Here is a 15,858-nt window from a genome sequence, read left to right as displayed (position 1 = left end):
TGACCATATTTGTAGAGGCTGCTAGTAAATATACTGACATTTTTTCAAACAGTCAACCCCTGGTAATGGCCAGATCACCACTGCATTAGCACCTCCACACAGTAAGTGTGGCCAACCCTCATTGCAAGTCTCTTGATATTTGGCGTCTCTCTTAAAGCTACAGCTCAGGTGATTTTATGAGAATTACGGCTTCCCTTAAAAAAAAACCAAAAAGTTTCTAGCCGTCATTGCTTTAAGCTGTGAAATCTAAAGGCTGACAAAAGCCAGCAGGTCAAGCCCCCCGCCGATTATTTCTTTCGGGTCTCATGATTTCGGGGTACCTGACTGGTGCGTTTAGCGCAGCTTGGGGCGGGCCCGCTGTGCAGCACGGGCTGGGCTCTCGGTGGTCAGCTGGCCCAGCGGTGGGGCCCAGGCACGGGCTGGGCTGGGGCCACCCCCGGCAGCAGGCAGCGCCCCTCTCCAAGGCGCTGGGGGCCGGGCGGGGCTTGAGCCCGCCCAGGGGCGGGGCAGCCGGTTCCATCGGAGCAGAGTCCTGGCTCGGCCCGAGCAGCCGCCGCCGCCGGAATGAGCAGCCACCGCGTCGCCCTGCAGGGCCCGGGCCCCTGGGGCTTCCGCCTGGTGGGAGGCAAGGACTTCGAGCAGCCGCTCACCATCTCTCGGGTAGGGACCCGCTGGGCCCGCCACCCTCCCGGCCCCTGGGCTGCGGGGGGCAGGTGTGTGGGGCGGGGCAGAGGGGGCTTCCCGGAGTGAGGTACAGAAAGGGGTGTGCGGGTGGCTGGTGCAAGAGAGGGGATGGGGTGGGCACGTGCAGAGAGGGGGCATCGGGGAGCTTCCCTTGTACTTGGGGGATTGGTGCAGAAAGGGGGTGTTGGGGAGGCTGTGGGGGGGGGTTGGTGCAGAGGGGAGGTGTCGGGGGGTTGTGGGTATGAGGGGGGTTGGTGCAGAGAGGGGCCCCTGTGGGTACTTGGGGGATTAGCGCAGAGTGGGAGCCTCGGGAAGGCTGCCCCGTGGGTACTTGGTGGGGATTGTGCAGACGGGTGTTGGGGCGCTGCCCCTGTAAGCGGAGTGGTCCCTGGCCACTGCAGGTGAGGAAAAGATCTGGGCAACAGTCTGGTCTGCAGACCGCTCCTCCCCTACCCTCCCCACCCATTGCAGTGGCTGGAAAGCCGCTAATTCCACAGGAAAAGGCTCTGCGAGTTCTGCTCCTTTGCCCAGGTGGGAATGTGTTCCCATCTCTCAGTCTCTCACGTGCCAGATGCTGTTGGAATCCACCCCGGTACTATCTCCAAGCCAGAGTTGCCAAATCTGACTCCAACAATCCTTTAGCAGGAGGGAGCTAAATTCCCTTTCTTTTATGTTTTGATTCTCTACTCTAACAATGAAGGAAACTTAGCAAAGTAGGCTGACTTGGTGATAGGCTTCTCAGGGCTGATGCCGAAGTAGTGGAAGAGTGTGTGCGCACACGTAGGTGAGCTATTGATTATTTTATAGCACTCTCAAGTGTTCTAGGTGCTATGTCCTTTCACACACCCCAAAAAGGTGGTTCCCAGGTCCAAAGAGTTCATGATCTAAACATGGGCTGGCTAGAGAAGTGAGGCTATGACACCACGCCGGGATAATAGGAGTCAGGACGACCACAGGCTGAGAGATGTATGTCTCTCAGTGGCTCAAGTTGTCGTATTTGGGGTTTTGGTTCTTGGTTTTCTTGTAAAACAGATTTCTGTAGAAGTGGGTCTTGCTAGCGGTGTGAGTAAAATGCAGGGGTGGAGGCTTGGCCAGTGTGGAAGGGTGTAAAATGTTTGTGTTGGAGTTGTATCCAGGCTGGTGCAATTAGTGGGGAAATGGAGGAGGTGATACAGGCAGGGATTGCATAATGTAAAACCTTGAAAATCTGGCTTGATGCCCTGGTTGAACACCTGCCACTGAGCCAAACTACCTTTTGTTTTAGTTTGTTTCTGAAAATAACTTTTTCAATGCTACTCTTTTTATTTGGATCTTAAAACTTTAAAATGGCTAATCAGTTGTAAGGAGCATAGTATAACTTTCCCTTTCAGGTAAAGTTGTGAAGACTTTCCAAAAGTGGAAATGTTACTGAAAATGCAAAAATCAAAAAAACAAATAACAAAAAAAAGCTCTTAGTGAAGAGCAATCTGCCTTCCTTCATCAGTGGGTTGTTGAGTCTGAAGCCTGATGATGCCACCATTCAGAGCATGAAAAATGTACTTGTGTTAGAGGACTAAATCTCCTAGCCAGGGTTGATATTTTGGGAGGTGCAGGAAGGTGACAGAGGAAGATGTGATTTTAAGACCTGCTCTGTGCAGGGCTGGACAATATGGTGGTAAAATCAGCAAGGTCCTGTCTACACTAGTGCTATCACAAATGGAGCTACAGTTATCACCAAAGTATCTGAGAGCTGCGCACACATTAATGTGGCTGCAGCTCCCTGTGAAGTAGGAAGTATTACCCCCATATTACAGGTGGGGAAACTGAGGCACTGATTGGTTCAGTGTTGCACAGAAGGCCTGTGGCAAAGCCAGGAACTGAACTCAGCACTTTCAGTTCAGTACCGTAACTAAAAGACTAGCTTTCCATGTCTCTCTCCCCACCTTGGAATATTTCATTAAAGCTTTTTCACAAGGACTCGCTTCCCCTGCCTGGCGTGTAGCATTACCCACTGGAGTAGCTAGCCTCTTGGGTGCTGGGTTATTGAACAAAATACACAAGCATTTTCAATAGCACAAATGTATTAAAACTTTGTTCTTAAAAGGAAAATCAGACCGGCAATTCTAAGTGGCTCACGGACTGAGACTCTTGTGTGCCAGTATTTTAGCTCTCCTATGTCAACTCCTTTGTAATGTCAGTAACTAAACCCTGATTGTAGATTGAGAGAACCAGTGGTCGTTAAAGCTGCTGTACTTAAGTTTTACAGTCTGCTCGAAGGGCAGCATTTCAGTAGCTCTCCAGCACTGAGGTGGTGGTAAATTCTCAGTGGTCGCTTTTACCCGTTGTGGCAAATGGCCGACACTATTATGGTGGGTCCCGCACTTTTCCTTCGTGTGATGGGTCAGGGCCTAAGTTCCCTCTAAGGTGCATGCCTGTGCGGCCACGCAGAAGGCCCCCAAGTACTGCGCTCTTAACTCCCCCAGCCCCGGGGCTGCGGCACAGTGGGGAGAGGCGCCTCTCCCCCAGCCTCAGTCCGTATTCTTGGGCTTCTTGCCCTCTCTCCCTTTGGGCAGGATTTCTCTTGGTCCTCCATACCTGGGGAGTCCCTCTGCTCTGCTTGAGCAGGGCTTCCCTTCCTCTGATCCTCTGGTCAACAACAGTACTCTTCCAAACTACAGTCAGCTCTCTTTCCCTTCTCCTGTCTGACTGAAGCAAGGTTTTTTTTAATTAGGTCTCTGTCTGGGCCTTAATTGGTGCCACGTGCTCTAATTAGCCTGTAGTAACCTATCCTCAGTCCACAAGGAATAAGGCTCTGATCATCCTGGGGCTTATATACCTCCCATTTGATCACTCTCCTGCTGCCCTCTGGCCCTGCTGTATCACTCCATTTGCCCAGCACTAAGAACATTCTGTTTCGCAAAAGCTGCTAAGAGCCTCTCCATGTGCCCATTATAAGCTCCCCTTTAGAGAAACCAGCTGGATACTGGGGATTTGGTGTAGGAAAAGTTTTGACAGACTCATTGATCTCCAGATTTTTAGGTGTTTAAATCACAAGGGTTTCTCGGCCTACACTCTGTAGAGCACCTGCATATACCTAGAACTAGGGCGAGCTCCTTGCACACACCAACAGGTCCTTCCATCCCTCTCTTCCCCCACAAGCTCCTTGTGTGCACCCCCCAGCCCCTTATTGCTGGGCTGCTCTGCCACCTCCCTTCAGCTGCTCCCTCATGCCAAAGTCCTTTGTTCTTCCCCTCCATTCCCCCTTCTGTCACATCACAAGGGGTCTGTTCTACCCCACCCCACCCAGTTCCTCCTCCCCACCATGCCAGGGGCTCTGTGTGTGTCTCTGGTGCCTCCCCCCTAAAATGTACCTTTCTTCCTCACTGGACTGGAAGGGAAGGGCAGATGCATTGGTGCCCCTCTTCCCCCACCACAAAGCAGGCATTGATGCCACAGCACACTAGGAGGGAGAAAGGAATGAAACTGCCTCGTGCCTCTCCCTGACTCCCCCTGCTGGCTGAGCATCTACTCCACAGCTCTGGATGTACCCCCTCTTCCCCTTTTTGGCTTTCCATTGTCTCCCAAATCTGTAGGGTTCTGCCCTCTGATGTCTCCAACATACCCTGGAAATATGGTCAGCTGCAGCGTTCAGCCTGGCAGACAGGAGGAGAAATGCCATCAAGTTAACTAGAGGGCCTCACAAGCTTGGTCAATGATGAGATGGTCCCTGCCCCAAAGAGCTCACAATCCAAATAATGTGAGTTGTGTGTGTGTGAGAGCAAGAGTGTGGAGTTTATTTTACACACAATCTTTAAAACTTCCCCACAGTCACTGCCCAGAACAGTGCCTGGGCAGTGTGTTGATGACTTTGTGCTGCCTGCCAATCTGAAGACCAGTAGCTCAAACTTCCAACCCTAGCTGAGCAAATAAGATGCCTCATAGGAGCCACTGAGCCTCCAGTACCGTGCCAGCACCGCAGTGGAACTGCTTGGGCTCTTGCTACTGCCAAAACCTTTATCTCCTGTACTGTGTATTCATATTGTTTAAAAATTAGCAGAAGCCCTGGATGAATAACATTCCAGAACGTGAACTGATAATGCAACTTGTGATGCATGTGAACTGTAACTTCTGATTCATGCTAACTGCACCTGAGCTCCCTACTCTTTTTGGGGAGGCTTTATAATCCCATTTTTCCCTTTGTTTTTGTCCCCCTTAGTGCTGTCTGAAAGACTCTCACAAACAAAACTGGCTGACTGTCCAGAGGAAATGATGAAACTGAAACCAAGTGCTGTCAAATGCACAAAGATAAAATACAGAATTTTTTTCTCTCTAGTTTATTTCATTTGCGCTACTAATGCATACCTAGCTCTTACTTAAACCTTTTCATCGGTACAGCTCAAAGTGCTTTACAAAGGAGGCAAGCACCATTACCCCATTTTACAGTAATCTTAGGTATTTCTTACAACAATCGGAGGTAAAAAGATTTTAGGCAGAAGTGTGTTTAAGTTGCCACTTTAGATTTTCTTTCTCCTCTTCATCAGTCTCATTTGTCGGTGCTGATGAATGTATTATAGCTGGGTGGGTTAACAGTGGCACTAATAATTGCAGACTCGTGTGTGCAAGACTGATTTCTAGCACTGGGCAGACTGAAAAATAACCCTCTTGGGTTTTATTTTTTTTCTTTTGGTCAGACAAATGCTGGTCATTGGAAGCCCTCTGTTCAGTTTTCTCACATATCTCTGCTGTTTTAAATTCACCCCCAAGACCTCAAGTCATAAAGCTTTCTCTCTTTTGTTTATACTTAGGCACATGAAGGCTTTAAGGCTCATGCTTTCTCCCCTTAAATTCAGTAGAAAATCTTCCCCTAATATTTCCCTCCCCCCCACCCCGGTGTAAGTAGGCTCTGGCCCTTTGTTCTTTGATTGTAAGTATATCAGACATTAGGGGGGTCTGAGTCATGATGATTTTCTGTTAGTGTAACTCCATTTCCCCCCCTTTGTGGTCATCTTTATGAGCTAAGCCCTCTGGGCATAGCACTCCCATTGCCTTCCATGAGCATTACCCAGGTGGAATGTTTATAGGATCAGACCTAAAGGCACTAACTTCCTCTTACCTTGCCATTCTCTCTAAGTACACAGTGTTGGAATGCTTAGTTAGTTGCATTTATCCTCATAACAACATGCCTGTGAGGTAGGTCAGGGTTAACCCTGGTTTGCAGTTGGGAAGCAGAGGCACATGGTATAGTAAGTGTCTTGTCCAAAGAAGTCAGTGGCTGAGCTGGGAACTGAGTCCAGGGCTCTTGAGTTCAGTGGCTGATCCACTAGAGCATCCTTTTCTGGATGTTGGGGAAACAGCAGATTTCACTGACCCTAGTACAATGGCTTTGATGAATTATTTTATTTTAGATGAGAGACAAAGGACAGTCTATGGTATTTCCACTGCTCCTCTAATCTCTTTTTAACACCCCCTTTCCCCCCCGCAAATTTTACTTATCTTTGAAACTGCTTCAGGCTCAAACTTGTAACATTTGTCTTCTGAGCCCAAACCTGTCCTGCTGCCAAGTTTAATTAAACTTGGAGAAGTTGCACTGTATGTAAGAGAGCGGTATGATTGCTCAGAGCTCAAGTATGAAACTGGAGAAAAACCTGTTGAGAGTCTTTGGGTTAAGTTTAGAGACGAAAGCAACAAGGGTGATGTCATGGTGGGCGTCTGCTATAGACCACCAGATCAGAAGGATGAGGTAGACGAGACTTTCTTCTGACAACTAACAGAAGTTTCCAGATCACAGGCCCTGGTTCTCATGGGGGAATTCAATCACCCTGACATCTGCTGGGAGAGCAATAAAGCAGTGCACAGACAATCCAGGAAGTTTTTGGAGAGTGTTGAGGACAATTTCCTGGTGCAAGTGCTGGAGGAACCAACTAGGGGCCGTGCTCCTCTTGACCTGCTGCTCACAAAAAGGGAAGACTTGGTAGGGGAAGTAGAAGTGGGTGGCAAACAAGAGATGGTCAAGTGCAGGATCCTGACAAAAGGAAGAAAGGAGAGCAGCAGAATACAAACCCCGGACTTCAGAAAAGCAGACCTTGACTCCCTCAGGGAACTGATAGTCAGGATCACCTGGGAGGGGGAAAGGACTCTGGGAGAGCTGGCTGTATTTTAAAGAAGCCTTATTGAGGGCACAGGAACAAACCCATCCCAATGTGCAGAAAGAATAGCAAATATGGCAGATGACCAGCTTGGCTTAACAGAGAAATCTTCTGTGAGCTTAAACACAAAAAGGAAGCTTACAAGAAGTGGAAACTTGGACAGATGACTAGGGAGGAGTATAAAGATATTGCTCGAGCATGCAGGGGTGTAATCAGGAAGCCCAAAGTGCAATTGGAGTTGCAGCTAGCAAGGGATGTGAAGGGTAACAAGAAGAGTTTCTACAGGTATGTTAGCAACAAGAAGGTAGGGAAAGAGTGGGACCCTTACTGAATGGGGAGGCAACCTAGTGACAGATGATGTGGAAAAAAGCTGAAATACTCAATGCTTTTTTTTTTTTTTTTATTTTAACCTCGGTCTTCACAGACAAGGTAAGTTCCCAGGCTGCTGTACTGGGCAGCACAGTATGGGGAGGAGGTGAGCAGCCCTCAGAGGTAAAAGAACCGTTTAAGGACTATTTAGAAAAGCTGAACATGCACAAGTCCATGGGGCCGGATGCAATGCATCCGAGGGTGCTGAGGGAGTTGGCTGATGTGACTGCAGAGCAATTGGCCATTGTCTTTGAAAACTTGTGGTGATTGGGGGAGGTCCCGGACGATTGGAAAAAGGCAAATATAGTGCCTGTCTTTAAAAAAGGGAAGAAGAAGAATCGGGAGAACTACAGACCAGTCAGCCTCACCTCAGTCCCCAGAAAAATCATGGAGCAGGTCCTCAAGGAATCCATTTTGAAGCACTTGGAGGAGAGGAAGGTGATTAAGAACAGTCAACATGGATTCACTAAGGGCAAGTCATGCCTGACCAACCTGATTGCCTTCTATAATGAGATAACTAGCTCTGTGGATATGGGGAAAGCGGTGGACGTAATATACCTTGACTTTAGCAAAGCTTTTGACACAGTCTCCCACAGTATTCTTGCCAGCAAGTTAAAAAAGTATGGATTGGATGAATGAACTATGAGGTGGATAGAAAGCTGGCTAGATTGTCGGGCTCAACGGGTAGTGATCAACGGCCCGATGTCTAGTTGGCTGCCAGTATCAAGCGGAATGTCACAGGGGTCTCTCCTGGAGTCGGTTTCGTTCCAGATCTTTATTAATGATCTGGATGATGGGATGGATTGCAACCTCAGCAAGTTTGCGGATGACACTAAGCTGGGGGGAGAGGTAGATACGCTGGAGGGTAGGGATAGGGTTCAGAGTGAACTAGACAAATTGGACGATTGGGCCAAAAGAAATCTGATGAGGATCAACAAGTCCTGTGCTTAGGATGGAAGAATCCCATGCACTGCTACAGGCTGGGGACCAACTGGCTAAGCAGCAGTTCTACAGAAAAGGACCTGGGGATTACAGTGAACAAGAAGGTAGATATGTTTCAGCAGTGTGCCCTTGTTGCCAAGAAGGCTAACAGCATATTGGGCTGCATTAGTAGGAGCATTGCCAGCAGATCGAGGGAAGTGATTATTCCCCTCTATTTGGCACTGTTGAGGCCACATCTGGAGTATTGCATCCAGTTTTGGGGCCCCCATTACAGAAAGCTTGTGAACAAATTGGAGAGAATCCAGCGGAGAGCAACAAAAATAAGGGCACTGAGGCTCATAACTTACGAGGAGAGGCTGAAGGAACTGGGCTTATTTAGTCTGCAGAAGAGAAGAGTGAGGTGGGATTTGATAGCAGCCTTCAACTACCTGAAGGGGGATTTCAAAGAGGATGGAGCTCGGCTGTTCTCAGTGGTGGCAGATGACAGAACGAGGAGCAATGGTCTCAAGTTGCAGTGGGGGAGGTGTAGGTTGGATATTAGGGAAAACTATTTCATTAAGGGGGTGGTGAATCACTGGAATGGGTTACCTAGGAAGGGGATAGAATCTCCATCCTTAGAGGTTTTTAAGGCCTGGCTTGATAAAACCCTGTCTGGGCTGATTGAGTTGGGGTTGGTCCTGCTTTGAGCAGGGGGTTGGACTGGATGACCTCCTGAGGTCTCTTCCAATCCTAATCTTCTATGATTCTAAATCAGATGGACCATTGTTATGATGTTGGAGCAGACAGAGAGGATTTCTCAAGCACTCTCTTTGATGCTGTCATGTGAATGTAACTGTCCTTTGAAAGGGGATTCTTAGCAGACACTGCTGAGTTTGGATTTGTTTTAAAAAGAACTTAAGGTTGTAGGGCTTGAGGGGAATTTTTTTCAAGTTCTTATTACAAATAAACTATTTTGTATAGATATGTGTAATATACAATAGATCAAATCCTGCTTGATTTACTCACGTGAGTACAGTAAACAGGACTTGGCCCCATAACTTTACTCTTCTAATGATGATGTGCTGTGGATTGTTGTGATGGATCTTATCACAAATCCTCTCCATGCTGCTGACTGACATGCTACAGGTTTATGGCTTTGTTGGCTGTCCTGTGGCTGGCTTATTCCTAGTTTAAACTCCTATGAGATTAGTGGATCTGGGAAAGGGAATTAAGTAATTGTTGAATGAAGAAGTACAGTTAGACCCACTTTATCTGTAAAGTGCATATGTGTAACAGCCCGCATTTAATCAGCTCCTAATGTGGGAGGGGTAGACCTCTATTTCCTTTGTTCTCTTACCATTTTACACAGATCGACCTGACGGAGCTGCTCATCATGCCAATAACAGATCTGCGTGGAATTGCTCCACAAGCCCGTGTTTTGAATCCCTTTTTTTTTGTGTTCCCTGCCAGTTGGTTGTGCTGATCTTAAAAGCAATTGACTGACACAAAATAAGAGGCAGAGGGGGATTTGGCTCTACAATGAGTCATAGCAAAATAAATAAATAATCTCCTCTTTGCGCTATGTATCTGCACATAATTTAGGAGCTATCTGTGAAATGCCCAAAGCAGTTGAATGTATAGCAATACATGTTGGTGTGCCATCATCTTTTCCCTAATGAAAAAGAAGCCACGTGTCAGCCCGGTTATATGTGTGTGTTAAGATCTATGAGATTAAAAATGCACATAATATACAATGTCAGTTACAATGGCCTGAATTTGCCCCAATGAATTCAGTCTGACACGTCTATTAATGAAGTTTAAAAGGAGAGAGAGAGAGAGAGATTAGGATTTAAAGCAAAACAAGGCCCGAGTTTTCTGTAATCAGATACCTGTATAAAGTTTAAACACAGTCCTCCAAGCCCACTAAGTGGTTCATCCAGGTCTTTTCTGTAAACTGTTGATTTAGTTGAAAGTTGATTTAGGGGTTACAACTTGGATTTTATTGTTCAAAGTCAGACCTGGGACCAAATCTTGTTTACCCAACCCAATGGAACAAATAGTCTCATTAAAATCCGTGTAAACAGTGTAAAATTATCCTTGGTGTAAATAGCTGCTGCTCACTTGACTTCGGAGCAGTTGCACCTGTTTATACCAGTCTGAATCTAGCCCCTGAACCCTAGTAAACAGCTGGATACAGGAAGAGAAGAGCAGCTCAATGGGGGTGAGTAAAAGCTAGTTAAAAGACATATTTGGAAAAAAAGATCCTTTTTGTGTGCTGAGCTGCTCAGCTCAAATAAGCATGGAAACAAACCTGCTGGGGTTAGTGCTACGTTCACCCTGCTTCCTGTGAGGAGACCTGATCACAATATGCAAATACCTGCTGGGGTCCCACCAAAATCTGGGCTGGGACCTTTTCCATGTGCAGGAAGAAGAACCTGTAGCCATGGTATGAAATTTAAGTAGAGGTCTAGGTTAGGTACTGGGAGGGTTTTTACACCCAGAGACTAACTGGAATGCTTCACCTGCTGCCAAAGGAAACAGTGGATGTGGCTACTGTAATAGGATTTTGGGTTGGGCTGGCTGTCGGTTTTCAGGCTGTGTGTGTGTAATGTTGGGAGAGGTGGATTGTTGCACTACACTGAGAACTGTAGATCCTCCATGGTGCTGCCTAGCTCTGACTGCTCAGTGTCTCTGACAGACTCCTGGACTCCAATTCTGAGGTGGATCCTCAGGAGGAACAGGCTGAGGAAGAAGTGGTAGGGAAAGGACAAATGTAGCTTTATGCCACCCTTGCACCTCCAGGATTCTGGCCCTCTTCTCAGCCAGTCCTAGTGTCATTTTTGTTTTATGTATGTTACTCCCATAGAATGGGGTGCAATGAATCTTGTGGCTTCATAGTAGTCTGCACAGGCAGAAAGAGCTATTCAGATGGTGAGTAATTAAAACACCTGGGCAGCTGACTCAGGTTAGGAACAGCACAACTGTTGCATCGTTTAAATGCAGTCAGGACTTCTAATCATCCCAAAGTTGTTAGCTCCTCAAGGCTTTAATGCTAGCTGGAGTCTGTACTGATGAAAGCCAGCACTGAACTTCCTTGGGGTGGGGGTGAGGCTGGGGGAGGAGCTGGTTCTGGGGTGGGCTGTTCAATAGCGATAATGTGTCTCAGGTATCTTAGTACAAGCTTGGATAGAAGAGTAATGGGGCATGGGCCTGTAACCCATACCCAAGTGTGGCTTCAGTGGGATTGCTTGTCTAAGAAATATGTGTGTGAGGTCTTGGATGTTGTTCTTGGCTCCTTGCCACTGAGGAGTGGGAAACTTTCCTGTGAGAGTGGTAGGACAGAGGCCAGCAATTTCTGCAGAATCTAAGCTTTCATTATGCTTGCAAGGCAATCTACTAAAGCTGGACCTATGTGATGCTGCCTCCCCATATGCAGGAGCCAGGATGCAAGAAGCAGTGAGGGAAAGATCTCCTTCTCCTCCTCCTCCTTTCCAGCAACCGGAGTGGCTTCCAACTGATCAGACACCTATTAGCCAGAACCCCTTAAGAAACCTCTGTGTAGGATGCAGGGACACTACAGCGCTATGCTAGGAATCCCAGGGCCCTCTCTCTTCCCAGCTGCTGGGGTTGTGGTGTGGGTTGGGCTTCTCAGGTGGCCATTGTTCCTGTGGAGAGAGGTGTGTCCCTACTTCTCACATTTGTGTCTGAGAGCATCCTGCACTCAAGAGGATGAAATAAATACCACCGATACAAATCAAGGGGTTGTAACTACCCCTCACATTAAAGTGAGTTTAGTTCTGTCTCTAATTTCGTATAACTGGAAACTACAGCCGTCTGTGGGAGAGGTGGCTGGTCCATAGGATGAAACTGCTCAAGACGTCGTCTCTTCTTGTGATGTTGTGTTGCATGAGATCAGTCGTCGTTGCTGGGGTAGGCAATGGGTTCTGCTTTGGAGTTGTTGAAAGAACTTCCTCTGGTTAATCACCCAGTGTATTTACAGGGACGTCCTTTTCACCTTGGTAGCATCTCATATGCTCTAGGAAGGTGGGAGAAGGAATGCTGAATCGTTACATGCCAAAATGAGGGCAAGAAATCTCTCCCCTTCCCCGACATTGCTGTTGATAGCTGAACACCACCAGTAGTCATAGAGACATAAGGAGTCGGGGAGAAATACCTGTGTGTGCACCAAGCCCCTGCACTGCTTTGTTACCCTGCCATATTGCAGGGGACATGTTTGGGACACCCCTTCAGGGTTTTCACTCACAATTGGCACGATAAATGTGCACTAGAAGAGAGAGTGATTAGTGAAGGGGAGACATGCATGTTTGATGTGGAAGAAAACCTTTTTTGTCCCTGGGAGCCACTTGAGATGTAGGAAGCACGAGTTTCTCTCTGCAGTAATGGTGCTAAAGTCTAGGAGATCCTGATGAGCTGCTGTTGACATGCTGGTTAAGCAAGCTAGGGCTGCCTCCGAGAAGTGGTAACTTGCATTCCTTTTATCTTTCAAAACCTGAACAAAACATTTTGCAGGTATAGGATGCCTTCCACTAATAACCCCAACTCTGCTAGGAGGCAGGAAGGTATCATCCCCAGTTCACCTTTTTGGATCTGTTTCCTCATATGTAAAATGATTTGCCCAAAGTTCCACAGCCACTCAATGGGAGGAACCGGGAATAAACCCTGTGGTGCCCAGTTCTGGCCCCACACATTCCTTTGAGACCAACTTTATCTCTTTTTGGTAACATCTGGTCTGTCCCCCATGGGCTTTTGATGGCCTTTAGAAGTGGGGCGTGGGGTGGGGGCTAAATGGCAAAACCAATATTTGAATAATTTGAATGAGACCTATCCATTCAAATCTGGGATTAGACGTTTTAAAAACAAAGATTTGTGTAGACACTGGATAATGCCTGACCCTTCAGTAGAGTAGGCATCTGCTGCATTTCCCCTCTCTTCTAGCTGTTGAGCAATGCACCATGGACTGGCTTGCTGGTACCTTACACCGCACTTGGTGACTTTATCACTGGTGCCTTATGTGCTTAGTCTGCAAAGTGCTTAGGGATGGAAGGTGGTGTATCAAATGCTAACTAATGTCGGTCACTGTTTGGATAGGTTTGTGCAGCATAAATGGAGGGCTCCTCAGTTTGTTTTAGATGTTAGTTTGTTTAATTATTTAAATAAAATAAGATGGATGGTAATTGGCAGACAAGAAAGGGTCCATTGTTGGGCAGCACCGCTCACTGTGTAGTGTTTTGAGGGCTGGCAAGAAACATTTAATTTTGTTTCAAAATGTGGATCACTTTACAAGATGAGCTTGGAGCAGAATAACCTCTTGGCCACTGGCTATGTATCAGCTTGGGCACATTTGCTAATTTCTTGCTGTTGGCTAGTGAAATGGACATGAAGGACGACCGCACACCAGGGATCCCTTTCCTTAAGTCACCATGTCATTCTTCACATTTTCACTACAGCATTTGTCAAGGCAGCCAATGCAATCTGGCCCATAGAACGCTGAAGAGGAGCATTCTGCCTGCTCAGCTCCTTCCATGGCCAACCCAGCATACCAGGGGCCACTGCCATTCTCTTGCCTTTCTCCTAATTAAATGCATCAGACTGCTGTATCTACACTGGCAAAAACAGGCCCTGTAATTCACCCCTGGTGGCTACTGGTGCAGCTCCACTTGTATTTTAGCGATGATGGAGGCAGTAGCATGGTGGGGCTCCGGGTGTCCATTACTGCAGCATCAGTAGATCCTGCTTGGAGTAAAAATGCCAAAGCACTGTCTGTCCTGCAGATTGACCCATTGCTGCCCTACGTGGAGCTGCTCCAGTGGTGAATGGTGGATCCCATTTTTGCCTGGTATAGAAATGGCCCAGGATGGTTCTCTTACAATGTGACTCGTGGCCTGCTGGTCCTGATGCAACTTGCACAGGTGCCAACTCTGTGTCAGTTTCAGCAAATTCCCAGCTTGACCTGCCTCCCCCGTTTTTCCTAGTGTCATGGACAAATCAAACACTGGCACAGGCTTCAGGGTAAGGGGTGGTTAGTGGCAAGGAACAGTGAAGGCAGGGATTTGCGCCTACCAAAAATCCCAGCTGACAGAAACCCTTCTTGGTCCAGCGCTCCCAATGGTCTCTTGGAAATGAGCCAGTACCCAGGCGACTTCCACCTGGGTATTAACTGTTATCATAAAGGCTGGGGCAGAATTTGCTCTCCTTGTAAGATGAAGATGCTGTATTTCTCACCCTGAGACTATTGTATTCCTAGGGAAGGAACTGGGCCAGGTCAGAGTTTGTCGTGTCAGATGGCCGCCTTTCCCCATTTTGTGTCAGTGCTCTTCAAGGGTTATGTGAAAAACCAAACCTTTTGTCACCTGGCCCAGCCATTTAAGTAAATACAACTCAAAAGCAAATAAGAACATGCTAATGGTCCGGGTATTGCCAGGGGTGGTTGTGCAACAGAATGCTGATTTCAGGGAGGCTTCTCTTCTGACTTCTCTTTAGAGCACTAGAATGGCAGCTATAATTGCTTTCTCCTAGCACCAGTGTATGGTTGGGCCACTAGTAGGCTGATTCTCTCTTCTGCTGTAGTGGGTGACTGTAAAGGTACAAAATAGCTTGTTGCAGTAGCTGATGAGAAACCAAATCTTACGGAACAATATGAAGGGAGCATGCCTGTTTGGGTCTTCCCCCCTCCTCCCCAAAGGGGAAAATCTGCTTGTTTCAATTTTCTCTTAGCCTCTGATCTGTGTTGACCAGCTACAGGCTTTCAACTAGGAGAAAGCAAGTCTGTGTAACATCATATTTCAAATGCTGAATATGCCAAAACAGAAATGTGGGTGGGTGGCAAAGGATTAAACTTAACACTGGCATATGTCTAATAGGTATGAACCCACTTTAGCCTATGTGGCCGTACACCTGGCTGATCAGCAACAATATAACTAGATATTCCTCTCCTACTGATTGAGGTGCTGGCATCTCTTCTCAGGCCATTTTTTTTTTTTTTTAATTTTCCCTCTATCTTATTTTTTGATTACCTTCTGCTAGCTTATGTATGTTGTGACCCAGTGTGCCTGAGATAGCCCTCACTGAAAATGCCAAGGTCAGGGCAGGCTGCAAAAGGGAGAGCAGATACTCCCAAAACTGGTGGTTAACACTGAAGTTAAACTCCCCAACCAGTCACAGACTGTGCTTCTGATCCCCCACATTGGTTATCAAGAAACTACAAAAGAAATCACACTGCCCCCTTTATTGCATTCCAGTTCTCTGGATCCCAATCAGCACTTAGGTCCAGTACAGTGAGAAGTTATTTAAAAAACGCTGTTCACATATACAAAATGTTCTTCTAACCCCAAAGAGTCAGCCATGTTACCAGGTCTGTATAGGTTTGGATCTTACCCAAAATACCACGCTGCCAACCAATCCTTTAGCATCTAAAACTAAAGGTTTATTATAAGGAAAAAAGAAAGAACAAGAAGAGAGTTGTGAAATGGTGAAGCAATCAGATACATACAGAGACTTCAAAGTCCATATATTAGGTTCTTAGCAATATTGGTGAGTTTGCTGGCTTGAAAGTCCCTCTGGAACACATCCAAAGTTTGGATGGGTCATTCAGTCCTTTGTTCAGAGTTTCATTTGTAGAACAGTTCCTCCAGAGGTAAGAAGCAGGATTGAAGACAAAATGGAGATGATGCAGCTGCCTCTTATAGTCTTTTGCCGTGCAGCTTGTACTTCCTTTGTCCCAAACACAAGCTACCCAGCA

The 15,858-nt window shown here is 47.0% G+C and overlaps 1 protein-coding gene across 3 annotated transcripts in view; it reads left to right on the top strand.

The window, feature by feature from the left end:
* Positions 1–540: 540 nt before the first annotated feature.
* The window catches only part of PDLIM1 (PDZ and LIM domain 1), a 95,826-nt gene continuing 80,508 nt past the window's right edge, over positions 541–15,858 (top strand). For 2 of the 3 annotated variants that reach the window (XM_024218739.3, XM_024218736.3), the window contains exon 1: positions 541–660. In XM_024218739.3, the coding sequence (XP_024074507.1) occupies positions 565–660 (96 nt within the window). In that variant the 5' untranslated portion in view covers positions 541–564. Of the gene's footprint in view, positions 661–4,279; positions 4,421–15,858 lie in introns of those variants that run through there. The other variant, XM_024218737.3, reaches the window with a different exon arrangement.

Source organism: Terrapene carolina, unplaced genomic scaffold, assembly GCF_002925995.2.
Source record: "Terrapene carolina triunguis isolate 2854851 unplaced genomic scaffold, T_m_triunguis-2.0 Scaffold310, whole genome shotgun sequence".
Classification (NCBI taxonomy): Eukaryota; Metazoa; Chordata; order Testudines; family Emydidae; genus Terrapene; species Terrapene triunguis.
The sequence above is the reverse complement of the archived record's forward strand: the minus strand, read 5'-3'. Positions and strand labels throughout refer to the sequence as shown.